The 25,583-nt window shown below is 39.8% G+C and overlaps 3 protein-coding genes across 4 annotated transcripts in view; all 3 read right to left on the reverse strand.

Moving 5' to 3' along the window:
• The window catches only part of snx6 (sorting nexin 6), a 14,927-nt gene extending 13,023 nt beyond the window's left edge, over positions 1–1,904 (reverse strand). The window contains exons 1-2 of one of the 2 annotated variants that reach the window (XM_062440555.1): positions 1,867–1,904; positions 1,654–1,704 (exon numbers count right to left, since the gene is read on the reverse strand). In XM_062440555.1, coding sequence (XP_062296539.1) covers positions 1,654–1,704; positions 1,867–1,872 — 57 coding nt within the window. In that variant the 5' untranslated portion in view covers positions 1,873–1,904. The remainder of the gene's footprint in view (positions 1–1,653; positions 1,705–1,866) is intronic. The other variant, XM_062440556.1, reaches the window with a different exon arrangement.
• Positions 1,905–7,030: 5,126 nt separating this feature from the next.
• LOC134001209 (tripartite motif-containing protein 16-like) lies at positions 7,031–8,778 on the reverse strand. The gene has a single exon (XM_062440779.1). The coding sequence runs from the start codon at positions 8,699–8,701 to the stop codon at positions 7,031–7,033; it is 1,671 nt and encodes a 556-aa protein (XP_062296763.1). The 5' UTR covers positions 8,702–8,778.
• A 6,730-nt stretch (positions 8,779–15,508) lies between these two features.
• On the reverse strand, positions 15,509–25,439 carry cfl2 (cofilin 2 (muscle)). Its single transcript, XM_062440564.1, has 4 exons — positions 25,302–25,439; positions 18,565–18,872; positions 18,070–18,146; positions 15,509–16,561 (listed from the first exon to the last, which is right to left on the reverse strand). The coding sequence occupies exons 1-4, from the start codon at positions 25,302–25,304 to the stop codon at positions 16,449–16,451; spliced, it is 501 nt and encodes a 166-aa protein (XP_062296548.1). The 5' UTR covers positions 25,305–25,439; the 3' UTR covers positions 15,509–16,448.
• Between the last annotated feature and the right edge of the window lie 144 nt (positions 25,440–25,583).

Here is a 25,583-nt window from a genome sequence, read left to right on the forward strand (position 1 = left end):
GGATCTACTGACGGTCGGTATATAAACAGGATCTACTGACGGTCGGTATATAAACAGGATCTACTGACGGTCGGTATATAAACAGGATCTACTGACGGTCGGTATATAAACAGGATCTACTGACGGTCGGTATATAAACAGGATCTACTGATGGTCAGTATATAAACAGGATCTAACAGGATCTACTGATGGTTAGTATATAAACAGGATCTACTGACGGTCGGTATATAAACAGGATCTACTGATGGTCAGTATATAAACAGGATCTACTGACGGTCGGTATATAAACAGGATCTACTGACGGTCGGTATATAAACAGGATCTACTGACGGTCGGTATATAAACAGGATCTACTGACGGTCAGTATATAAACAGGATCTACTGACGGTCAGTATATAAACAGGATCTAACAGGATCTACTGATGGTCAGTATATAAACAGGATCTACTGACGGTCAGTATATAAACCGGATCTACTGACGGTCAGTATATAAACAGGATCTACTGACGGTCGGTATATAAACAGGATCTACTGACGGTCGGTATATAAACAGGATCTACTGATGGTCAGTATATAAACAGGATCTACTGATGGTCGGTATATAAACAGGATCTACTGATGGTCAGTATATAAACAGGATCTACTGATGGTCAGTATATAAACAGGATCTACTGATGGTCAGTATATAAACAGGATCTACTGACGGTCGGTATATAAACAGGATCTACTGATGGTCAGTATATAAACAGGATCTACTGATGGTCGGTATATAAACAGGATCTACTGATGGTTAGTATATAAACAGGATCTACTGACAGTTAGTATTTAACACAGAGCAGAAACACAGCGACTCAGATTAGTTGCAGATTCCTGATGTGACTTTATCTGAACTGCAGCGAATTATTCAATTAACATCAGAGACTCAGTGTGTGTGTGTGTGTGTGTGTGTGTGTGTGTGTGTGTATGCGTGTGTTAACAGTGTGTATATATATGTGTGTGTGACAGTGTGTGTGTACATGTATGTATGTGCGTGCGTGTATATGTGTGTGTGTGTGTTTGTGTATATGTGTGTATGTGTGTGTATGTGTGTGTATGTGTGTGTATGGGTGTGTATATGTGTGTATGTGTGTGTGTTTGTGTATATGTGTGTATGTGTGTGTATATGTGTGTATGTGTGTGTATGGGTGTGTATATGTGTGTATGTGTGTGTGTTTGTGTATATGTGTGTATGTGTGTGTGTTTGTGTATATGTGTGTATGTGTGTGTATGTGTGTGTATATGTGTGTATGTGTGTGACAGTCATGTGACAGCACAGCAGCTCACTAACTAATGAGCAGCGGGGCTCCTGAGCTTCAGCTACACCTGTCCGCCAGGTTCTAGAGGCTCGCGGCGGCCGTGACGTCAGAGCGGTCAGAGTGTGAGCTCACCTGGACGGACCAGTTTACCTGCAGCTGTCACCCAGTTAGCCTGTTAGCACGGAGCTAATGTTAGCATACACAGCTAAGCTACGGCTAACTAGCCTCAGTAGCTGAGCGGAGCAGACACACACAGACAGGTGAGCAGGCAGACAGGTGAGCAGGCAGACAGGTGAGCAGGCAGACACGTGAGCAGGCAGACAGGTGACACACAGACTAGTAATAGATGAGCACTCACTCCCCGGTCCTCTTCGGAGAGGAAGTCGGGTCCGTCGTCCAGCCCTTCCTGCTGCAGAGACAGAGAGCACAGAGAGAGTTAGTTCTGCCCGCTACACAGTCACCTCAGCCCGGCCACCGGAGCACCGGAGCACCGCCCCGCCGGTCCCCGGAGCTCCCGGTACCGAGCTGCAAACACAGCAGATAAAAACACAGAGAGGAGAAAAGAACCCACCATCATGGCTGCTCACGGGTGGAGACAGGAAGCAGCCTGACGTCACGGCAGGGGGCGGATCCCACCAATCAAAACAACCGCTACACAATAAAATACACACTAAAGTACACACCAAAATACACAATAAAGTACGCACTAAAGTACACAATAAAGTACACAATAAAATACACACTAAAGTACACACCAAAATACACAATAAAGTACGCACTAAAGTACACAATAAAGTACACAATAAAGTACACAATAAAGTACACACTAAAGTACACAATAAAGTAGACACTAAAGTACACAATAAAGTACACAATAAAGTACACACTAAAGTACGCACTAAAATACACAATAAAGTACACAATAAAGTACAAACTGAAGTACACAATAAAGTACGCATTAAAGTACACATAAAATACACTAATACTGCAATATAGGGAAAATGTACTGCAGTATAAGTACTGCAGTATTATGATCTTGACATATTTAAGTATTCTTTTGTATGTAAACAAACAGACTCTGGACTTTAACTCATCTTTCATTCATTCAAGTCAAATTAACTGAATAAAGAAGTTTGGGGCCATAAAAATAAGATTCACACAAATAAAATCTAAAGATCCAATAAATCAACATAAAATAATGAGTATCAATATTTGTGTAGATAAGCAGTATGAATGTTTTTGTATAAATGTAAAATTATTAATATTTGTGTGGCTGCAGTTGAGTTCAGTGACCAGCAGGAGGAGACAGAGCTCTGTGATGGTTTCCTTCATTTTAATGAGAGAAAGTTTCTACAAACCTTGTTCAACATTAAAGTATTACAGTAAAAGTACTGCAGTATTATAGTGATGTAGTATGCAGTATTACAGTAAAAGTACTGCAGTATTATGAGTGATGTAGTATGCAGTATTACAGTAAAAGTACTGCAGTATTATGAGCGATGTAGTATGCAGTATTACAGTAAAAGTACTGCAGCATTATAGTGATGTAGTATGCAGTATTACAGTAAAAGTACTGCAGTATTATAGTGATGTAGTATGCAGTATTACAGTAAAAGTACTGCAGTATTATGAGCGATGTAGTATGCAGTATTACAGTAAAAGTACTGCAGTATTATGAGTGATGTAGTATGCAGTATTACAGTAAAAGTACTGCAGTATTATGAGCGATGTAGTATGCAGTATTACAGTAAAAGTACTGCAGTATTATAGTGATGTAGTATGCAGTATTACAGTAAAAGTACTGCAGTATTATAGTGATGTAGTATGCAGTATTACAGTAAAAGTACTGCAGTATTATAGTGATGTAGTATGCAGTATTACAGTAAAAGTACTGCAGTATTATGAGTGATGTAGTATGCAGTATTACAGTAAAAGTACTGCAGTATTATGAGCGATGTAGTATGCAGTATTACAGTAAAAGTACTGCAGTATTATGAGCGATTTAGTATGCAGTATTACAGTAAAAGTACTGCAGTATTATAGTGATGTAGTATGCAGTATTACAGTAAAAGTACTGCAGTATTATGAGTGATGTAGTATGCAGTATTACAGTAAAAGTACTGCAGTATTATAGTGATGTAGTATGCAGTATTACAGTAAAAGTCCTGCAGTATTATGAGTGATGTAGTATGCAGTATTACAGTAAAAGTACTGCAGTATTATGAGTGATGTAGTATGCAGTATTACAGTAAAAGTACTGCAGTATTATGATGATGTAGTATGCAGTATTACAGTAAAAGTACTGCAGTATTATGAGTGATGTAGTTAAGGTATTACAGCTCAAACTATTCTCATCTGACCCTGTTCTGACTCATCCGTTCATGGCTCAGACTCAGGAGTTGGAGCAGTGTTAGAACAGCGTTCTACTTCGGATGGCCAACTCCACCCATGTGTCTTTTTTTCTTGTTGCTGCTTAGCACAACTATGATGTTGGGAACAGAGCAGTGCTATCTGTCAAACTAGTCTTGGAGGAGTGGAGGCATTGGCTCAGGGGAGCAGAGCATCCATTCCTAATCTGAAAGGATCATAAAAACCTGGCCTACATTCAATCTGCCAAATGCCTGAACTCCCGCCAAGCTTACTGGGCACTATTCTTTGGTAGGTTTAACTTTTCTCTCTCTTACCGTCCAGGTTCCAGAAATATAAAACCTGATGCTAGGTCCCCCTCAGTTTGCTGCAGATGAGAAGACCTCAGAGCCAGAAAACATCCTTCCTTCCTCCTGTGTAGTGGCGACCATTTACCTGGGACATTGAGGTTGCTGTTAAGAAGGCTCCAGGTAATGGTCCGCCTAACCATCTGTTGGTCCTAGATGTCACCAGGTCCCAAGTTCTCCATCTGGCTTGTTCCTTCTGTTGTGCGTATCTTCCTGGAATTAACCACTCTCTGTCCTTGGTCTTTCATCATTTCTGGTAGCCCACAATGGAAAAGGACGTTGGGGAATTTGTTTCAGCCTGTTCAGTTTGTGCCTGTAATAAAGCCTCCCATCATCCTCCTTCACGTCTGCTCCAACCTCTCCCACTGCCTAGTTGGCGTTGGTTTCATATAACAGTGGACTTCATGACCGGACTGCCTCCCTCACAAGGTATCTCTGTCATACTCACCATCACGCCAATCATCATCATTTGTTGTTTTACCCTACATGTTATACCTGTGGATGTTGTTTCTGATCGAGGACCTCGTTTTACCCCTCAGGTCTGGAAAGTGTTTTGCAAGGCGTTGGGAGCATCGGTCAGTTTGTCGTCCAGGTTCCAACCCCGATCCCAACGGTCAAACAGAATGAATCAATCAGGAGCTGGAGGCTGCGCTGCGGTGGGTGGGGGAGCTCAACCCTACCTCCCGGAGCAGGTAATTTGCTTAGGTGGAATATGCCCATCATTCGCAAACCAGGGCATCAACAGGTATGTCACCCTTTGAAGCCTCTTTGGGGTACTGACCTCTCCTGTTTCCTTCACAGGAGGACGAAGCGTCAGTACCGTCAGTCCAAGCCCGACTTCGCTGTTGCCACAGACTTTGGGAGACGAATTGTTCAGCTCTCCTTCGCTCTGTGGAACAGAATAAATGGCTTGCTAACCATGATCGGACCCCTGCCCTGCACTATCGGCCAGGTCAGAGGGTTTGGCCTTCTACTAAAAATATTCCTTTAAAGACTGTATCTAGAAAGCTTTATCCCGGTTTAATTGGCCCATTTGTCATTGGATTGTATCATGTGTCACAAGTTAAGCCAGTCTCCCAGATCCCTTTGTGCCTTCCTACCTGGTACCTGGCCTCCTCTGCCTGCCGGTTACTGGATGTTCGTTCATGTGTGAGGTTTTCAGTATCTGGTGGACTGGGAGGGCTACAGCCTTGAGGAGCGATCCTGGATTCCTCGCTCCTTCATTCTCAACCCTTCAACTCTTTCACACTGTTCATTCGGACAACCTTTGGGTCGCCAGGACACTACCATTGGGGGAGGGGGGCACTGTCAGGGACCTATGCTTGCTCTCCTTTTCCCCTGTGTTTTCCTGGTGTTGCCCCTCCCTGTTGTGCCTTGTTCCTCTGTATTTTGCGTCTGAAGCTGGGCGTGGTCTGTGAATCACAGCCTCGCCTAATTGCACACCTGCCTGCAATCAAGTCATCCAGCCTTCTCCTGTGTTGCTGCATATAAGCAAGGCTCAGTCATCCACTCACTTCCAGTTCGTCCTTAGTGGTAACAGTGCTTGGCCAAACCTTATACTTGGTTTGTATTCTCTTAGTTTGTTTACTTCCTGTGTTAATACTCATCTGCCTCTGGTCCAGGTTACCTGACCAGATATTCAGTTTCACTTTCTTTTGTCCAGCTCCTTCAGACTCGCCTGTGGTCACCAGCTCTGCTCCCAGAGAAAATTGGAGGATTGACTTACCTAGAAACCTCAACATCAGAATAAGGACTCTCGTGAAAAAACTGAATCTCTATTATTCTGTGACAATAAACACACCTTTGTTGAACACACTCATGTTTCCAGTTCTTTGTTCTGCAGAATGGGTCAAAAGAAACTTGAACTTGGCGCGCAGGTGGTCGAGTGGTTTAGAGCACATGCCATGTACGCAGTGGACCCCGGTTCGATTCCCGGCCGGCGGACCTTTCTGCATGTCACACCCCCCCCTCTCTCCCGTAATTTCCTGTCTCTCTACTTTCAAAATAAAGGCGTCTATGCCAGAGAAAATCTTAAAAAAAGAAAAAAAAAAAAAGAAGCTTGAACTTAACATATTATGAACTTGATGTGATTTAAGTATTACAGTAAAAGTACTGCAGTATTATGAGCGATGTAGTATGCAGTATTAAAGTAAAAGTACTGCAGTATTATGAGTGATGTAGTATGCAGTATTACAGTAAAAGTACTGCAGTATTATGAGTGATGTAGTATGCAGTATTACAGTAAAAGTACTGCAGTATTATGAGTGATGTAGTATGCAGTATTACAGTAAAAGTACTGCAGTATTATAGTGATGTAGTATGCAGTATTACAGTAAAAGTACTGCAGTATTATTATGTGAACTTTGTGGTGTTTCAGGAGGAAAACTGTCTCTAATAAATTCTCATTGTAGTTTCACATTTTCTCCACAAGCTTTGAATGAGAAGAAAACACTTTGATCACTGTTGATAAAAATCCTGTTTATTGATTATTGAAGCTTCAGATTGTTCACACATCCAATCAGTAAAGTGGGATCAATGATTTCATGTTCAGATTGACTTCATCCACACAGTCAGTTAGTTTAACCCAGAATGTCAGCTATGTACAAGAACATCATTAATGATTATTATCATGATCATTACAGTTTGATTGAACATTTCTTTATGAATTTACAAAGTGATGAGAACAAAATATCTGTGATGAAGGAAGTTCTGCTGTTTTCTCTGTTTCAGAAACAACAGACACAAATACATCAATACAAACATGAAACTAACATTTAGAACAAAGAGAAGGTTAAAAACATGGTGATGAGCAGTGAGAGCCTCCATGGATAAAAACACACAGGAAAAAGTCACTTTTAAAGAAACTCATAATAGAAACGACACATACATAAAGTAAAATAAAGTGTTGAACACTATTAGCATGTCAGCTGATCTCTGAGCAGCTCAGAAACATGGAGACAAAAACATGAAGAATTACAACATCTGGCACATGAAGTCTGAAATGACTTCTGTTTATTTCACTTACCACAACTCAGCTGTGGATTTAGAATGAAGACAAAGTCCAGCATAGAGAGGCTGAGTGAATGTGGTCTGGACTCTGTGGAGGAGAGTCATGGTTTCAGAGACGCTGTAGAAGGACAGAATACCTGCTCTGTGATCCAGGTACACTCCGAATCTGGAGGAACGAGGACCTGAGACGGGAGTTTGAATGTTGTTGAACCAAAATTCATAACATGTTCCTGCTATATTAGTGTAACAATCTAAAGACCAAGATTTGTCATTTAGTCCAAATACACATTCACTCCAGCCTCCTGCTCTGCTGATATTCTTGTATGCGACTGCCACATAAACTCGTCTCCCGCTCCACTCCACTTCCCAGTAACAACGTCCAGTCAGACTCTCTCTACTCAGGACCTGAAAGTAATCAGTGAATCTGTCTCTGTGACTAGAATAAGACTGTTGTTGTTTCGTCCATTCTACTTTTCTGTTCCCTTCAGATAATAACAGATGTGTGTTTGCTGTGTTTGGATCCAGAGTGATTTCACGTGAATATTTTAAGAACTCAGCTCTGGTCTTGGGTTCTGGTTCTAACAGTAACACGTCCACTTCAGACACTGACCGTGAGATGTTTGTCCATTCCTCCCTCAGGATGTCCTGTAGTTTATCTCTGAGCTCTGACACAGCTGCTGTCACATCCTCAAAGTATCTCAGAGGACGGATATTGATGCTGGATGAGTCTGTAGGTTCACTGAGTTGTGACACTGAGGGGTAGTTGTGTAGAAACTGGGTGTGATCCTTTGTGTGTGAGAGCTGCTTCAGTTCAGCGTCTTTCCTCTTCAGCTCAGTGATCTCCTGCTGCAGCTTCTCCTGAAGCTCTTTGACTCGACTCACTTCAGTTTCCTGCTGGGATCTGATCTGCTGCTTCACATCAGAGCTTCTTTTCTGGAGGAGATGGATCAGCTGAGTGAAGATCTTCTCACTGTCCTCCACTGCTTTATCAGCAGAGAGACTGACGGCCTCCACCTCCTGTTGAAGCAGCTTCACATCTTTCTCTCTGTCCTGGATTCTCTGCTGGATGTTTAGTCGACTCACCTCGAGCTCTCTCTGCCTCTCAGTCCTTTCTGCTGCAGCTGGGACTGTGTCGTGGCCTTTATGTTCATCCATAGTGCACAGATTACAGATACACTTCTTATCAGTACGGCAGAACATCTTCATCACCTCATCATGACGAGAGCAGATGTTTTCCTGGAGCTTCTCTGAGGGCTCCACCAGCTTGTGTTTCTTTAACTTGGTTGATTCAAAGTGAGGCTGGAGGTGATTCTCACAGTAAGAGATCAGACACTGTAGACAGGACTTGAAGGCTTTCAGCTTCCTCCCAGTGCAGACATCACAGGCCACATCTTCAGGTCCAGCATAGCAGTGATCAGCAGGAGCAGCTTGGAGTCCAGTCTTCTTCAGCTGCTCCACTAAAGCTGCTAACATGGTGTTTTTCTTCAGGACAGGCCTCGGTGTGAAGGCCTCTCTGCACTGAGGGCAGCTGTAGATCCTCATCTGATCCTCTCCATCCCAGAATCCTTTAATACAGCTCATACAGTAGCTGTGTCCACAGGAAGTAGTCACCGGATCCTTCAGTAGATCCAGACAGATCACACAAGAGAAGGTTTCTCGGTCCAGCTGATCTTTCTGCGCCATTTCTGTTCTCAGAGGCAACGACTGTCTGAGCTTCACTTCCTGATACTAAACTTCCGTGTTTCTGCTGAATGCAGCCTGACAGCTCTGAGCTGCGTCACATGTTGGTTACACCCATCTACAAACTGTAGATCTGAGGGGAGGAAACAATGAACTCTGATCCAGAGTGGAGCTTGTTGTGTTTAAAGAACAGGGACGGTTATCAGGACGAGGAGCCGCACTGTGGATTCAAACTGAGTTTCCTCATTTACAGTGAAGTCTCAGTTAAAAGCTGCTCAACATTTAACTTCACTGCAACACATTTCATATTTTAATCATGTTGTTTGTGTTTGAAATACAAGCAAATAAAATCAAAGTTCATCTTATCCAGAAACTCTGCTGATAAATGTCGACTTTGACAGTCACATGATCCTCTGTAGAAACTGTCAGCAGCAGTACTGGAAGAAGTACTCTGATATTTTACTGCAGTAAAAGTACTAATACTGCAATGTACTAATACTCTATTACAAGTTAAAGTACTGCATGAAAAATCCTCTAACCTTGACATATTTAAGTATTCTTTTGTATGTGAACAAACAGACTCTGGACTTTAACTCATCATTCATTCATTCAAGTCAAATTAACTGAATAAAGAAGTTTGGGGCCATAAAAATAACATTAACACAAGTAAACTCCAATAAATCAACATAAAATAATGAGTATCAATATTTGTGTAGATAAGCAGTATGAATGTTTTTGTATAAATGTAAAATTATTAATATTTGTGTGGCTGCAGTTGAGTTCAGTGACCAGCAGGAGGAGACAGAGCTCTGTGATGGTTTCCTTCATTTTAATGAGAGAAAGTTTCTACAAACCTTGTTCAACATTAAAGTATTACAGTAAAAGTACTGTAGTATTTTGAGTGATGTAGTATGCAGTATTACAGTAAAAGTACTGCAGTATTATGAGTGATGTAGTATGCAGTATTACAGTAAAAGTACTGCAGTATTATGAGTGATGTAGTATGCAGTATTACAGTAAAAGTACTGCAGTATTATGAGTGATGTAGTATGCAGTATTACAGTAAAAGTACTGCAGTATTATGAGTGATGTAGTATGCAGTATTACAGTAAAGTACTGCAGTATTATGAGTGATGTAGTTAAGGTATTACAGCTCAAACTATTCTCATCTGACCCTGTTCTGACTCATCCGTTCATGGCTCAGACTCAGGAGTTGGAGCAGTGTTAGAACAGCGTTCTACTTCGGATGGCCAACTCCACCCATGTGTCTTTTTTTCTTGTTGCTGCTTAGCACAACTATGATGTTGGGAACAGAGAAGTCCAGACATTAAAGTTATACAGTAAAAGAAAGTACAATATGGAAATACTACAGTAAAGTACAAGTACCTCTAGCTGTACTACAGTAAAGTACAAGTACCTCAAACTGTACTACAGTAAAGTACAAGTACCTCAAATGGTACTGCAGTAAAGTACAAGTACCTCAAACTGTACTACAGTAAAGTACAAGTACCTCAAACTGTACTACAGTAAAGTACAAGTACCTCAAATGGTACTGCAGTAAAGTACAAGTACCTCAAACTGTACTACAGTAAAGTACAAGTACCTCAAACTGTACTACAGTAAAGTACAAGTACCTCAAACTGTAATGCAGTAAAGTACAAGTACCTCAAACTGTACTACAGTAAAGTACAAGTACCTCAAACTGTAATGCAGTAAAGTACAAGTACCTCAAACTGTACTACAGTAAAGTACAAGTACCTCAAACTGTACTACAGTAAAGTACTAGTACCTCAAACTGTACTTACAGTAAAGTACAAGTACCTCAAACTGTACTGCAGTAAAGTACAAGTACCTCAAACTGTACTTACAGTAAAGTACAAGTACCTCAAACTGTACTACAGTAAAGTACTAGTACCTCAAACTGTACTTACAGTAAAGTACAAGTACCTCAAACTGTACTGCAGTAAAGTACAAGTACCTCTAACTGTACTACAGTAAAGTACAAGTACCTCAAACTGTACTGCAGTAAAGTACTAGTACCTCAAACTGTACTTACAGTAAAGTACAAGTACCTCAAACTGTACTACAGTAAAGTACAAGTACCTCTAACTGTACTTACAGTAAAGTACAAGTACCTCTAACTGTACTGCAGTAAAGTACAAGTACCTCTAACTGTACTGCAGTAAAGTACAAGTACCTCTAACTGTACTGCAGTAAAGTACATCTGTATCCTGGATCCTAGATATGTAGATATGTAATTTAGCTGAGTCAGTTTTTCATGTTAAACTTTCTTCGGTTGGATTAAAAAGAAGAGATCTGATTAAATGTGGATGTTTATACGTGTGTGGAAACATGCTGACGTCCTGCAGGCAGAGTTTCCTTCTTCTGCCTGTGGAAAAAAACCATCATGGAAAACACTACAACAAACCTCCAGCCTGGTGTTTAAAGGAGCAGTCTGCCTAATAAACCATCAGCCTGATGTTTAAAGGAGCAGTCTGCCTAATAAACCTCCAGTCTGATGTTTAAAGGAGCAGTCTGCCTAATAAACCACCAGCCTGATGTTTAAAGGAGCAGTCTGCCTAATAAACCACCAGCCTGATGTTTAAAGGAGCAGTCTGCCTAATAAACCTCCAGTCTGATGTTTAAAGGAGCAGTCTGCCTAATAAACCACCAGCCTGATGTTTAAAGGAGCAGTCTGTCTAATAAACCACCAGCCTGATGTTTAAAGGAGCAGTTTGTCTAATAAACCTCCAGCCTGATGTTTAAAGGAGCAGTCTGTCTAATAAACCACCAGCCTGATGTTTAAAGGAGCAGTTTGTCTAATAAACCTCCAGCCTGATGTTTAAAGGAGCAGTCTGTCTAATAAACCTCCAGCCTGATGTTTAAAGGAGCAGTCTGCCTAATAAACCTCCACCAGCCTGATGTTTAAAGGAGCAGTCTGCCTAATAAACCTCCAGCCTGATGTTTAAAGGAGCAGTCTGCCTAATAAACCACCAGCCTGATGTTTAAAGGAGCAGTCTGCCTAATAAACCTCCAGCCTGATGTTTAAAGGAGCAGTCTGCCTAATAAACCTCCAGCCTGATGTTTAAAGGAGCAGTCTGCCTAATAAACCACCAGCCTGATGTTTAAAGGAGCAGTCTGTCTAATAAACCTCCAGCCTGATGTTTAAAGGAGCAGTCTGTCTAATAAACCACCAGCCTGATGTTTAAAGGAGCAGTCTGTCTAATAAACCTCCAGTCTGATGTTTAAAGGAGCAGTCTGCCTAATAAACCTCCAGTCTGATGTTTAAAGGAGCAGTCTGCCTAATAAACCTCCAGCCTGATGTTTAAAGGAGCAGTCTGTCTAATAAACCTCCACCAGCCAGAACAGGACATATTTAGCTTAGCTTAGCACAAAGACTGGACGCAGGGGGAAACTGTTAGCCTATTCAGAAATAATACCTGTAAAACATTAAAATATTAGTTTTGCTGACTCATTCTGCTAGTTGTTAGCTAGCAGGGCTATGTCATGATTTTGAGTTATTTTTGGATCTCAGTTGAATAAAAGTTAGTTTTCAGCCTTTAAACAACAGAATCAATCAAATCTTTATTTATATTGAATATATATATATATATATATATATATATAGATATATATATATATATATCTATATATATAGAATATATATACAGAATCCAGCAACTAATGAGCTAACATTTCTTAGCAAGGGAGCTAACGTTATTTAGCTAACTGGTGGCTAACTAGCTACTTATAAAATAGAAACACAGTGACATAAAATAGACGTTTAAAGTTATGTTATGTCTTGGTATATATTTAAATGATCATATATGATAATTTATTGTACATGTTTCATGTAAAACATTAAAGTACTGTTGCTGACTCAATCCGTTAGCTCGTATTAGCTAGCAGTGTGTTTGGGTCAGTTGGCTAAAAGTTTGTTAACATTTCTGAAAAGAGTATTTCTGATATAATTAACCTGTAAAATATATATTTTAAACTATTTAAATGTGTCTTATTAGCTAACTAGCTAGTCAGCTGGGTTTAAACTGCACAGTTGTTAATGTGTAAGTTATGCACTCCTTCAAATATATTTAATTTAATATATAAATAAAGATGTTCTAATGTGGTTTAGTTTTTAATAATTAAGGATCCTGGTTCATGTTTTTCAGAACTTTCTCCAGTCAGGGTTGTTTAACTTACTGTATTTATTCATTAATAAGCTGTTTGAACTCTGCTTTGTCTGGTGACCCGTATGGAAGCCCAAAACAGACAAAGAGAAAGAAAATTTAAATATTAGGAATTTTTCTTTTTTAAACCTTATGGTAAATGTAAAGTAAGTAAAAAGTAAAAAGTAAAATAAAAAGACACGACTTACTAGATAATACTAGTTGGGAAAATTGATTAGAGGCCAACATTTTAATTAATAGCCAACTATTTTCCTTTAGTCCTCTGACAGTAAACTGAATATCTTGGAGACATTTGAAGACGTCATCTTGGACTCTAGGAAACACGGATCTACATATTCAAACATTTTATGGACCAAACGTGGGAACAGTTGGGCTGTTTTTATATATAGTCTTTAATTAACTTTTATTCTTCTTGTTTTATTTATTTTTATTTATGAATGATGCAATGACTGGAGAGCATGTTTAAATGTAATTGTACTGGTGACAATGACAATAAAGATCCATCTATCCATCTATCCATCCATCTATCTATCTATCTATCTATCTATCTATCTATCTATCTATCTATCTATATATCTATCTATCTATCTATCTATCTATCTATCTATCTATCTATCTATCTATCCATCTATCTATCTATCTATCTATCTATCCATCTATCTATCCATCCATCCATCTATCTAAACGAGGTATAGATAAGCCTGAACACTAAAGTAGACTTTCAATCCACAAACATCATTTTAAACTTATCATGAATATTTTCTCATTTTACTTAATAAGTCATAATCTTGATTTAATGTTCTTTTTTTATAACTTACCATTTCATTATTATTTTTAAATTATCACCATGTTTGTTCCCTATGATATTTTCAGTGTGCGTGTTCGGGCCTCCGTACGTCGCCCCTCTGCAGCTGGTCTGTTGTTGAGCCGAGCGCTCAGCCGGCTTCTCGTCTCTCGTCCAGTTTTGCCTTTTGTGGACGGCGATGACAAGACGCAGAAGCATGTGTGCTCCAGAAATAGCAGCAGGAGGATCAGATTCTCCAGAGCTGATCAGCATGTCAGCAGCTTCGCTCTATTTCACACTTTTATACTTTATACACGTGGTTTTAATGCTGAGCAGGCGGCAGGCGGACAGCTGGGACTTTAACATAAACCTGGTTCTGGTTTCTGCTGAAGCTGACTCACTCTGAACTCACCGGCTGCTTTTTACTGTTTCAGACCTTTTAAGGTCAGGAATTTACAGCTTTCATTCATTCAGCTCCTGAAGCTGCTCCCCTCACACAGGAAGTCAGGACTGTGATCTGCTAGCCGGGTCCACGGTTAGTCCAGGTCCGATGCCTCAGACTAGTTCACTGTGAGTAAAGACAGCTGAACATGTCTGAGGCTCATTTTAGGGCTAAAAAGTGAGCTGTTGCTATGGAAACCACTGATGCTGCTGATGGAGGCGGGACGATAAACCAGATGTGACTGAGTGAACGTTCTCAGCACCGATTATAAAACTAGGATTTAACTTCTAGAAATGTCCCTTTATTTACCTTTAAGATTTAAACCACCTTCCTCCTCCTCCTCCTCTTCCTCTCTCTATACTTTGCATCACATCTTTCATTCAAACCACTGACTCCATGTTTTTATGTCTGTTTTAGTTAATAAAAATAAAACATTCAACACGTCCGCTGCTTCATTTTAAACATTTTCATTAAACTCACTTTGACAGATTTCAGATCTTTGGAAACTTTTTTAAAGCTTAAAACAGTTTGAACAGTTTGAACAGCTGCTGTGTAAAAATAACTCACAGTATAGATATAAACTAATATATATATATAAACTCTAATATATATATAAACTATACTATATATACACACACATCTATGTCTATATATAGATGTAACAGATGTGATTTATACTGAACTGATCATTTAATACACTGATGATAAATCTGTGGAACCTTAAACAAGAAGAACATCATCAGGAGGAACCGTCAACGTGCTGTACTGGTGTTACTAAGGCCATACTGGTTCTTATGGGTTATACTGAAGTCATACTGGTTCTTAAGGGGTTCTACTGAAGTCACACTGGTTCTTAAGGGGTTCTACTGAAGTCACACTGGTTCTTAAGGGGTTCTACTGAAGTCATACTGGTTTTTATTGGGTTCTACTGAAGTCACACTGGTTCTTAAGGGGTTCTACTGAAGTCATACTGGTTCTTATGGGTTCTACTGAAGTCATACTGGTTCTTTTTGGGTTCTACTGAAGTCATACTGGTTCTAGCGAGATTACACTGTCAAACTAGTTTCACAGTGGGACTATGGTTCTACTGGGGTTCTATTGAGGTTCTACTGGAGTTGTGATGATTCTAATCAAGTTTTACTGGTATGAAACCAGTTCTGTTTATGTTTGACACAGGTTCTACTGGTTCTACTGGTTTCTACTGAGGTTCTACTGACTGTACTGGTTCAGTGTTCAGAGCGTTTTCACTCAGAGGTCGTTTCAACCCGGCTGGTGTTAACGAGGTCACTGCAGGTCAAACATGACTCAGACAGGAAGTAGAACATGAGTGACAGGCGAGCGACCTGCGGGTGAAAGCGCTCTGTGATTGGTGGAAGCAGAGACGAGGCGGTGAGGCGTCAGATCTGCCACAGGCTTTTATTGCAAAGTGGCTTCCTGTGATCTCAGAAACAACGTTCCACTTTAAGGCTCCAGATGTCGTCGTGTTCTTGTTGTTGTTGTTGTTGTTGGGTCGTCTCTCACTGCTGGGGTCAAATCTGCTTCCTGTAGTGTTTCTTTACAAAAAAAAAAGTGCACTCTAACTAACTCTGGTGTGACGGTTACATTCAAACTGAAAGTAAGGCGACGACCAAACAGCTAGAATGACGGTGAGTCCGACAGGAATGGAAACTGAGGTAAACAAACGTTAGCTTGGTGACATAAATATGGAGAATTATTTTAACGTCAGGATCTTTTCTGTCTCAACTTGTAGTGTTTCAACAAAAAAAGTGCTGGGTAGTAATCTTCTTCTTCTTCTGAATGCATAGTCTAACAATGTGTCTGCCTGGTGTGAAACATACTGGAGAAGATAACAACAATAATAAATAAAAGTCATGTAAAAAGCGTCATGAACCCGTGTGCTAGCGGGAGGCGGAGCTTCGCGGGCGCGGCGCTCGCCTCCCGACGCGTGCGGCTGCTTCCTTCACATCGACTTTTTTGGCAAAACTCAGGCTGTGAGAGAGAGACAACCTTCCTGTGGGTTTGGTAGTGTGTCGTTTTTTTTTTTTTTTTCTTTTTCTGCCAGGTGAACAGAAGTCATGTGGCAACAAACTGGGAGGTGTTTGCATATCATTATGTTAATGAGATCTCCTTCATGTTGGAAAAAAAAGAGCAACAAAAAAAAGGAATAAAAACAAAAAGAAAAACAAAAGAGGCCTAAAGATGCTAACTCCTTCAGGACATGGATACAGACAGAGCAAGCTGCTGGGTGAAGCGGCGGTGGTGTTCGGGTGGGGTCGGGTGCTTCGGTCCAGATGGCACGGCGGTTGGCTTGGCTCCGCTCGGCTCGCTGCGCTGACATCACAGCGGCTTGCCCTCCAGGGAAACCACCACGTTCCCGCCCAGCTTCTCGGCCAGCGTGGTGCGGTCCTGGATGTCGTCCAGCCCGTTCACCTGCCACTCGTGTTTGATACCTGAGGAGAAACGAGCGGGTCAACGACACGTTTTATCCACGTTAAAGGTTGAAGGAAACACACCCGACCCGAACTCTCATCATCAGTTCATTTGCTGATTATTGATCGTTTAGTTCACAAACAGCCTCTAGATAATAATGTATAAATAATATGTAATAATATATATAACTTTACTATAGGGGTGGGCGATATGGCCAAAATATCATGATCACGATTTTATCACGATTCTTTTTTAAATTGATTTTTGAGACTAATTTGCAGGTTTCTGAACAGAGCAACAAACCATTTCTCATTATAATTTCTCTCAAAGCAATATATTAATGTGTTAATGGTGATAAAATAACTTGTTACTATTTATAGCACTGATAACAGAAAACTTATAGCCTAACTGTTACAGAAATGTGCTAGCTTAATGCTAACGTGTGCTAACGAGTGCTATAACTGCCGTTTAAATTCTATAAATGCCGTCACATTTACATAAATCAATAAACAGGTTATAGTCAAACATCACTTGACATGACTTACTTATCATTTAAGGACGCACCTTAGGGGAAATAAAGTTAGCCAGCTTCATAGCGTGTAATGCTTTAACCGGACGGGAGCATATTATGTCAGTTTTTTGCACAGAAGCTGCTGATCGACATTTTGCATATTTTAAATATATATATGTTTTAAATAAATGATCACAGTGTGTATTAATATATATATTAATAATATCTGTATGTGTTGTTTGTCAGTTAGTTGTTTTTATGCTAAAAAAAACTGTGAAGCAGAAAGATTAGAATTACTTTTCTGCAATTTTCACACTTTGCAAACTTGGGCCGGATTGGACTCCTTGGTGGGCCGGTTTAGGCCCACGAGCCGTATGTTTGACACACCGGATTTAGTTGATTAAATAAAAATGGTAAAAAAACAGCATTCGCAATATCTCAGAGCTCATTTTATGTCTTCAGTTTGTGTGTTTTATCTTTTTTTAGATGCTAAAATCTGAAGAAATGTCAAGACGAGACGTTTGTTTAAAAACAATCACTGAAACTAAAATTAGATGATGTCGATTTATCTGCTCCTCAGCAGGTCGATGTAAGAAAAGAAAAGAAAAGAAAAGCTGCCAACAGTCGAACTGTTGACCAATCAGAGGGCTGGAAACACTGAGTCATCCTCCCTACAGGAACCTGACGGGGACAAAGTTCAGAGTTCATAATAAACGTCTGAGGTGATAAAGAGTCGGAGTGAAGAACGAGCAGCAGCCGGACGCTCCGATCATCAGAAATACCGACGCACCTGAACGTTACACAGAAATGTAACGAGCTCCAATAACAAACCCGTCAGCCAATCAGAGCAGACTATCACCTGAACACAGACCTGAGCTGTGATTGGCTGTTCTAAGAGGGAGTCAGGTGATCAACAGCTAGAACCCAGAAGAACACGATGTTTACACTACAGACCCGGATCTCGTGATGCCATCACCATGACAACGTGACCTCTGACCTCAACAGGCGACGTCTCACCTGTAAACTTCTTTTTGATGGCATCTTTAGAGCTGGCGTAGATCATCTTACTCTTCAGAGGAGCGCTGTCTGGAGCCCTGCAGGAGAACACAGAACCGTCAGAACGAATGAGAACACAGAACATAAAACACAGAACACAGCAGGAGAACAGAGCAGAGAACACTGGGGAACAGAAAAGAACACAGGGGGGACAGAGGAGAACACAGCAGAACCAGAGAATACTACAGAACAGAGGAGAAAGGTTGATAACAAGAGAACAATAATCACTGATCAATAAGGGTTCTAGTGCAGGGTTCTAGTGCAGGGTTCTAGTGCAGGGTTCTAGTGCAAGATTCTAGTGCGGGGTTCTAGTGCAAGATTCTATTGTGGGGTTCTAGTGCAGGGTTTTGGGGCAAGGTTCTAGTGCAGGGTTCTAGTGCAGGGTTCTGGTGCAGGGTTCTGGCGCGGGGTTGTAGCGCGGGGTTCTAGTGCGGGGTTCTAATGCGGGGTTCTTACCAGAAGATGAAGACCAGGTCCTCCTTCTTGGACTCCTTGGTCTCGTAGGTGGCGTCGTACAGGCCGTACCTGCAGTCGTTGGGGGGGAGGAGCTTAACGAAGCAGGCGTACGGGTCGTCGACGCTCTCGCCGATGTCGCCGACCAGAATCTGCTTCCCCTCCTCCACGATGATCTTCTTCCTGTCCTCGCTCAGGCAGAACAGAACCGCCTTCTTCCTCTTCTTCACCTCGTCCTGGGACGAGCTCTTCCTCACCTTCATGTCGTTAAACACCCTGATGACCTCATCGTTCACGGTCACACCTGAAGCCTGCGGGGGGGAACGTCAGCCAATCAGAACCAACACACCTGGTAATTAATCTGTCTGTGGAACCTCAAGAAGAACATTAGGAGGACCCGCTGTACTGGTGTTACTAAGACCATACTGGTTCTCATGGGGTTCTACTGAAGTCACATTGGTTCTTATGGGGTTCTACCGAAGTCACACTGGTTCTTATGAGGTTCTACCGAAGTCACACTGGTTCTAATGGGGTTTTACCGAAGTCACACTGGTTCTTATGAGGTTCTACCGAAGTCACACTGGTTCTAATGGGGTTTTACCGAAGTCACACTGGTTCTTATGTGGTTCTACCGAAGTCAAACAGGTTCTTATGGGGTTCTACCGAAGTCACACTGGTTCTTATTGGGTTCTACCGAAGTCACATTGGTTCCTATTGGGTTCTACCGAAATCACACTGGTTCTTATAGGGTTCTACCGAAGATTCTGGTTCTACTGAAGTCATACTGGTTCTACTGATGTCACACTTGTTCTTATTGGGTTCTACTAAAGTCACATTGGTTCCTATTGGGTTCTACCGAAATCACACTGGTTCTTATAGGGTTCTACCGAAGATTCTGGTTCTACTGATGTCACACTGGTTCTTATGTGGTTCTAATAAAGTCACACTGGTTCCTTACTCGTCTCCAGATGGAATAAACTGGTACTTAAGAAAAATCATCAATAAGTTAATTATTAATTATTAGTTAATACTAACACACACACGCTGGGATAAATATGAGGTTTAAGTTCTTTACTGAGTTTCTAAATAAAAACTAAATCAAAGTTTTTAATTTAAACCTTTTAATAAAACTCTGACTCAGGATTTCAGACCTGAGTAAACACTGCGCTGTGATTGGCTGTCAGAGTGTGACTGCAGCAGCATGATTCAGCAGACCGTTATAGACGATGACTCAGAGCTGCTGACAGGAAGCCAGTGAACACAACACTGCCCCCTCCCCCCACCCACCCACCCACAGCTCAGAGAGGCAGTGAACGCACCACAGTGGCAAGTCAGTGAACGCATCACAACAACAACAGGAAGTCAATCATGGCAATGGGGAGTCAGTGAACGCACCGCCACAGTGAGTCAGCGAACGCACCGCCACAGTGAGTCAGCGAACGCACCACCACAGCGAGTCAGCGAACGCACCGCCGAAGAACAACTGGCTTAATCACAGCTGATCTATGGAGGAGACAGGAATCAGCTGATCGGGTCTGTTTAAGCTATCACAGCTGATTGAAGGAGCTGCGGATCAATAATCAATATCAGCTGTGAGGACAAAGATGAAGACAGAAAATGGCCGCCGGCTGAATCAGCAGTTTGATAATGTAACGCTCTGATCAGCTGATTCATCTCATCAATAAATCCATCAATCACAGCCTCTCACAGTGACATCATCACGGCTTTTATCGTCCAATCAAAAGTCAGAAACGATCTGCAACTGTTCTGATAGACGATTCACTTTATTGATCATTTAAGTTAAAAGACGGTTAAAAAATGAGTCAATTTGCTTTTTAAATATCGTGTTACAGTCGAGCAAATATTCTAATAATCGATTTGAGTCATTTTTAATCAGAGAAAGTCAAAATTATCTGATTGAGTTTTTTAATGTGAAGATTTTCTGACAGGAAACTGAAAATTTAATTAATCCAGAAAATAATCAGTAATGAAAATGATCAATAGTTTGCAGCCCTGCAGTTTAGCAACGTGGATATTTTGGGTTTTTCACTGTTTAACAGACAAAATGAGACATTTTAATGAGATTCAGGACGTTTTTCTGATAATTTATCCAAAGTATTCATTTAGAAAATAATCAAAGGCTTAATGACAAAGATTTTACATAAATAATAAACGCAGTATATTAAGATTATTAAAGTCCATGAAAAGGAAAATTAAAGACATTTAAAACACTTAACATGTGAAAAAGTGAAATACTGAACTGTGACTTTACAGCGTTAAAATGTGTTATTTTTACTTTCCTGTGTTGATTTTTCCTCCATTTTTAAACGACTTTTTTTTTTAATCATTAAAATCAGGCTGCTGGTTAATTAACATTTTTCTGTAATATAACAAACACAGAGCAAATATTTATTATTACTTTAAACAAACTTTAAATCTGGCATTAATCTATAAATGTTAAATGTTTTGAGGGTATCGAACTTCCGTATCGTGACGTGTTTTCTAGTTAAAGACAAACAGGAATCAGAAACGTTGGCGTGTCGTAATGAACCTGAACTCTGAGCTGATAAGAGTCAAAGGTTGGTTGATGATGTCATGATATCATTGGTTTAATTAGTCGGTTCAAGCCTATAAGCAATAAAACATGATTAGATTTAGATAGAATATAAATAAATAAGAGCAGAATATGAGCAGGAAGTGATTGTGATATTTACAGTAGAAAGTTTGGACACACTTTAAATCAGACAACTAACTATTTATCCATTAATCAGCAGCTCTGATTTATGAATTCTCCTTAAAGTTCCTGATGAATGTAAACAAGGATGTACGGACTGAAGCAGCTCATGGCACAATAATTATTATTATAACTGAACTACTAAAATAATTATTATAACTGACCTACTATAATAATTATTATAACTTAAACTACTAAAATAATTATTATAACTGAACTACTATAATAATTATTATAACTTAAACTACTATAATAATTATTATAACTGACCTACTATAATAATTATTATAACTGACCTACTATAATAATTATTATAACTGAACTACTATAATAATTATTATAACTGAACTACTATAATAATTATTATAACTGACCTACTATAATAATTATTATAACTGACCTACTATAATAATTATTATAACTGAACTACTAAAATAATTATTATAACTGAACTACTATAATAATTATTAACTACTAAAATCACTTTTTTCGCAGAAGTTTTGCTGTTTCAGTTTATATGAATTAAATCATTTAGGGAAAATCTGAGGTTGAAAAAAAGTGATTTTAGCCGCAGAAGCAGGTTAATATTAATAACTAGCAGGTTAATATTAATAACTAGCAGCAGGTTAATATTAATAACTAGCAGGTTAATATTAATAACTAGCAGCAGGTTAATATTAATAACTAGCAGCAGGTTAATATTAATAACTAGCAGCAGGTTAATATTAATAACTAGCAGCAGGTTAATATTAATAACTAGCAGGTTAGTATTAATAACTAGCAGCAGGTTAATATTAATAACTAGCAGGTTAATATTAATAACTAGCAGGTTAGTATTAATAACTAGCAGGTTAATATTAATAACTAGCAGGTTAATATTAATAACTAGCAGCAGGTTAATATTAATAACTAGCAGGTTAATATTAATAACTAGCAGGTTAATATTAATAACTAGCAGGTTAATATTAATAACTAGCAGGTTAATATTAATAACTAGCAGGTTAATATTAATAACTAGCAGGTTAATATTAATAACTAGCAGCAGGTTAATATTAATAACTAGCAGGTTAATATTAATAACTAGCAGGTTAATATTAATAACTAGCAGGTTAATATTAATAACTAGCAGGTTAGTATTAATAACTAGCAGGTTAATATTAATAACTAGCAGGTTATTATTAATAACTAGCAGGTTAGTATTAATAACTAGCAGGTTAATATTAATAACTAGCAGGTTAATATTAATAACTAGCAGGTTAATATTAATAACTAGCAGGTTAATATTAATAACTAGCAGGTTAGTATTAATAACTAGCAGGTTAATATTAATAACTAGCAGCATGTTAATATTAATAACTAGCAGGTTAGTATTAATAACTAGCAGGTTCATATTAATAACTAGCAGGTTAATATTAATAACTAGCAGGTTAGTATTAATAACTAGCAGGTTAATATTAATAACTAGCAGGTTAATATTAATAACTAGCAGGTTATTATTAATAACTAGCAGGTTAGTATTAATAACTAGCAGGTTAATATTAATAACTAGCAGGTTAATATTAATAACTAGCAGGTTAATATTAATAACTAGCAGGCTAGTATTAATAACTAGCAGGTTATTATTAATAACTAGCAGGTTAGTATTAATAACTAGCAGCAGGTTAGTATTAATAACTAGCAGGTTAGTATTAATAACTAGCAGGTTAATATTAATAACTAGCAGCAGGTTAATATTAATAACTAGCAGGTTAATATTAATAACTAGCAGGTTAATATTAATAACTAGCAGCAGGTTAATATTAATAACTAGCAGGTTAATATTAATAACTAGCAGGTTAATATTAATAACTAGCAGCAGGTTAGTATTAATAACTAGCAGGTTAGTATTAATAACTAGCAGGTTAATATTAATAACTAGCAGGTTAATATTAATAACTAGCAGGTTAATATTAATAACTAGCAGGTTAATATTAATAACTAGCAGCAGGTTAGTATTAATAACTAGCAGGTTAGTATTAATAACTAGCAGGTTAATATTAATAACTAGCAGGTTAGTATTAATAACTAGCAGCAGGTTAATATTAATAACTAGCAGGTTAATATTAATAACTAGCAGGTTAATATTAATAACTAGCAGGTTAATATGAATAACTAGCAGCATGTTAATATTAATAACTAGCAGGTTAATATTAATAACTAGCAGGTTAATATTAATAACTAGCAGGTTAGTATTAATAACTAGCAGCAGGTTAATATGAATAACTAGCAGCATGTTAATATTAATAACTAGCAGGTTAATATTAATAACTAGCAGGTTAGTATTAATAACTAGCAGCAGGTTAATATTAATAACTAGCAGGTTATTATTAATAACTAGCAGGTTAATATTAATAACTAGCAGCAGGTTAGTATTAATAACTAGCAGGTTAATATTAATAACTAGCAGGTTAATATTAATAACTAGCAGGTTAATATTAATAACTAGCAGCAGGTTAATATTAATAACTAGCAGGTTAATATTAATAACTAGCAGGTTAGTATTAATAACTAGCAGGTTAGTATTAATAACTAGCAGCAGGTTAATATTAATAACTAGCAGGTTAATATTAATAACTAGCAGCAGGTTAATATTAATAACTAGCAGGTTAATATTAATAACTAGCAGCAGGTTAATATTAATAACTAGCAGGTTAATATTAATAACTAGCAGCAGGTTAATATTAATAACTAGCAGGTTAATATTAATAACTAGCAGGTTAGTATTAATAACTAGCAGGTTAGTATTAATAACTAGCAGGTTGATATTAATAACTAGCAGGTTAGTATTAATAACTAGCAGGTTAATATTAATAACTAGCAGGTTAATATTAATAACTAGCAGCAGGTTAATATTAATAACTAGCAGGTTAGTATTAATAACTAGCAGGTTAATATTAATAACTAGCAGGTTAGTATTAATAACTAGCAGGTTAGTATTAATAACTAGCAGGTTAATATTAATAACTAGCAGGTTAGTATTAATAACTAGCAGCAGGTTAATATTAATAACTAGCAGCATGTTAATATTAATAACTAGCAGGTTAATATTAATAACTAGCAGCAGGTTAATATTAATAACTAGCAGGTTAGTATTAATAACTAGCAGCAGGTTAATATTAATAACTAGCAGGTTAGTATTAATAACTAGCAGCAGACAGACAGGCTGCCGAGTCATTGCTGTCTGTCTCTAACTGCCCCAGGATAGTTTGGACCGCTCCACTGGTCCTGCCCCGGCCCTACTGCCCCTTCTGCTTCTACTTCCCCTCCTGCTTCTCTTGCCCCGGCCCTACTGCCCCTCTTGCCCCGGCCCTACTGGCCCTACTGCCCCTCCTGCCCCTTCTGCTTCTACTTCCCCTCCTGCTTCTCTTGCCCCGGCCCTCCTGGCCCTCCTGCCCCTCCTGCTTCTCTTGCCCCGGCCCTACTGCCCCTCTTGCCCCGGCCCTACTGGCCCTACTGCCCCTCCTGCCCTGGCCCTCCTGCCCCTACTGCCTCTCATGCCCCGGCCCCCCTGCTTCTCATGCCCCGGCCCTCCTGCTTCTCTTGCCCCGGCCCTCCTGCTTCTCTTGCCCCGGCCCTCCTGCTTCTCTTGCCCCGGCCCTCCTGCTTCTCTTGCCCCGGCCAGCGGCGGGCCGGTAGCCGGGGTAAGATGGCCGCCCCGGGCCGCGCGGCCTGGGACGCAGGCCCGGCGCGTCCCGGCCGAGCACACGGGCCGTTACATGCACCGGTCACCAGCTGTAACATACCGGAGATAAAGCTCGGTACCGGGAGATGTCTGTGTGACGTACACACCGAACAACTGTCGGTGTCTCGTGCTGCGCTGCTAACTAACGGGAGCCATGCTGCTAACAGGCTAACGCTAACCGGCCGAGCTGACTAACGGTCCACCGGAGCCCAGACACCGGGGATCACACCGGTGGCTGCCCGGGAATCACGCTCCGCTGGCGGGGAGACTACCGGAGGAGCTTACCATGTTGTCCCGGGGTTTGCACGCGCTGCTTCGCCGTCAGATCGGGGTTTCTCAGGGGTGAAAGGTAGCGGGGAGTGTGGCCGTCCGACCGGAGGAGGAGGAGGAGGGAGGAGGAGGAAGAGGAGGGAGGGGGGAGGAGGAGGAAGAGGAGGGAGGAGGAAGAGGAGGGAGGGGTGAGGAGGAGGAAGAGGAAGAGGAGGGGGGGGGGTCTGAGGAGATTTCTCAGCATATATACGGTAATCAGACGCTGACGATGTGGATAAAATCAAATATCAAAATACT

The sequence above is a fragment of the Scomber scombrus genome, chromosome 19 (assembly GCF_963691925.1).
Source record: "Scomber scombrus chromosome 19, fScoSco1.1, whole genome shotgun sequence".
Taxonomy (NCBI): Eukaryota; Metazoa; Chordata; class Actinopteri; order Scombriformes; family Scombridae; genus Scomber; species Scomber scombrus.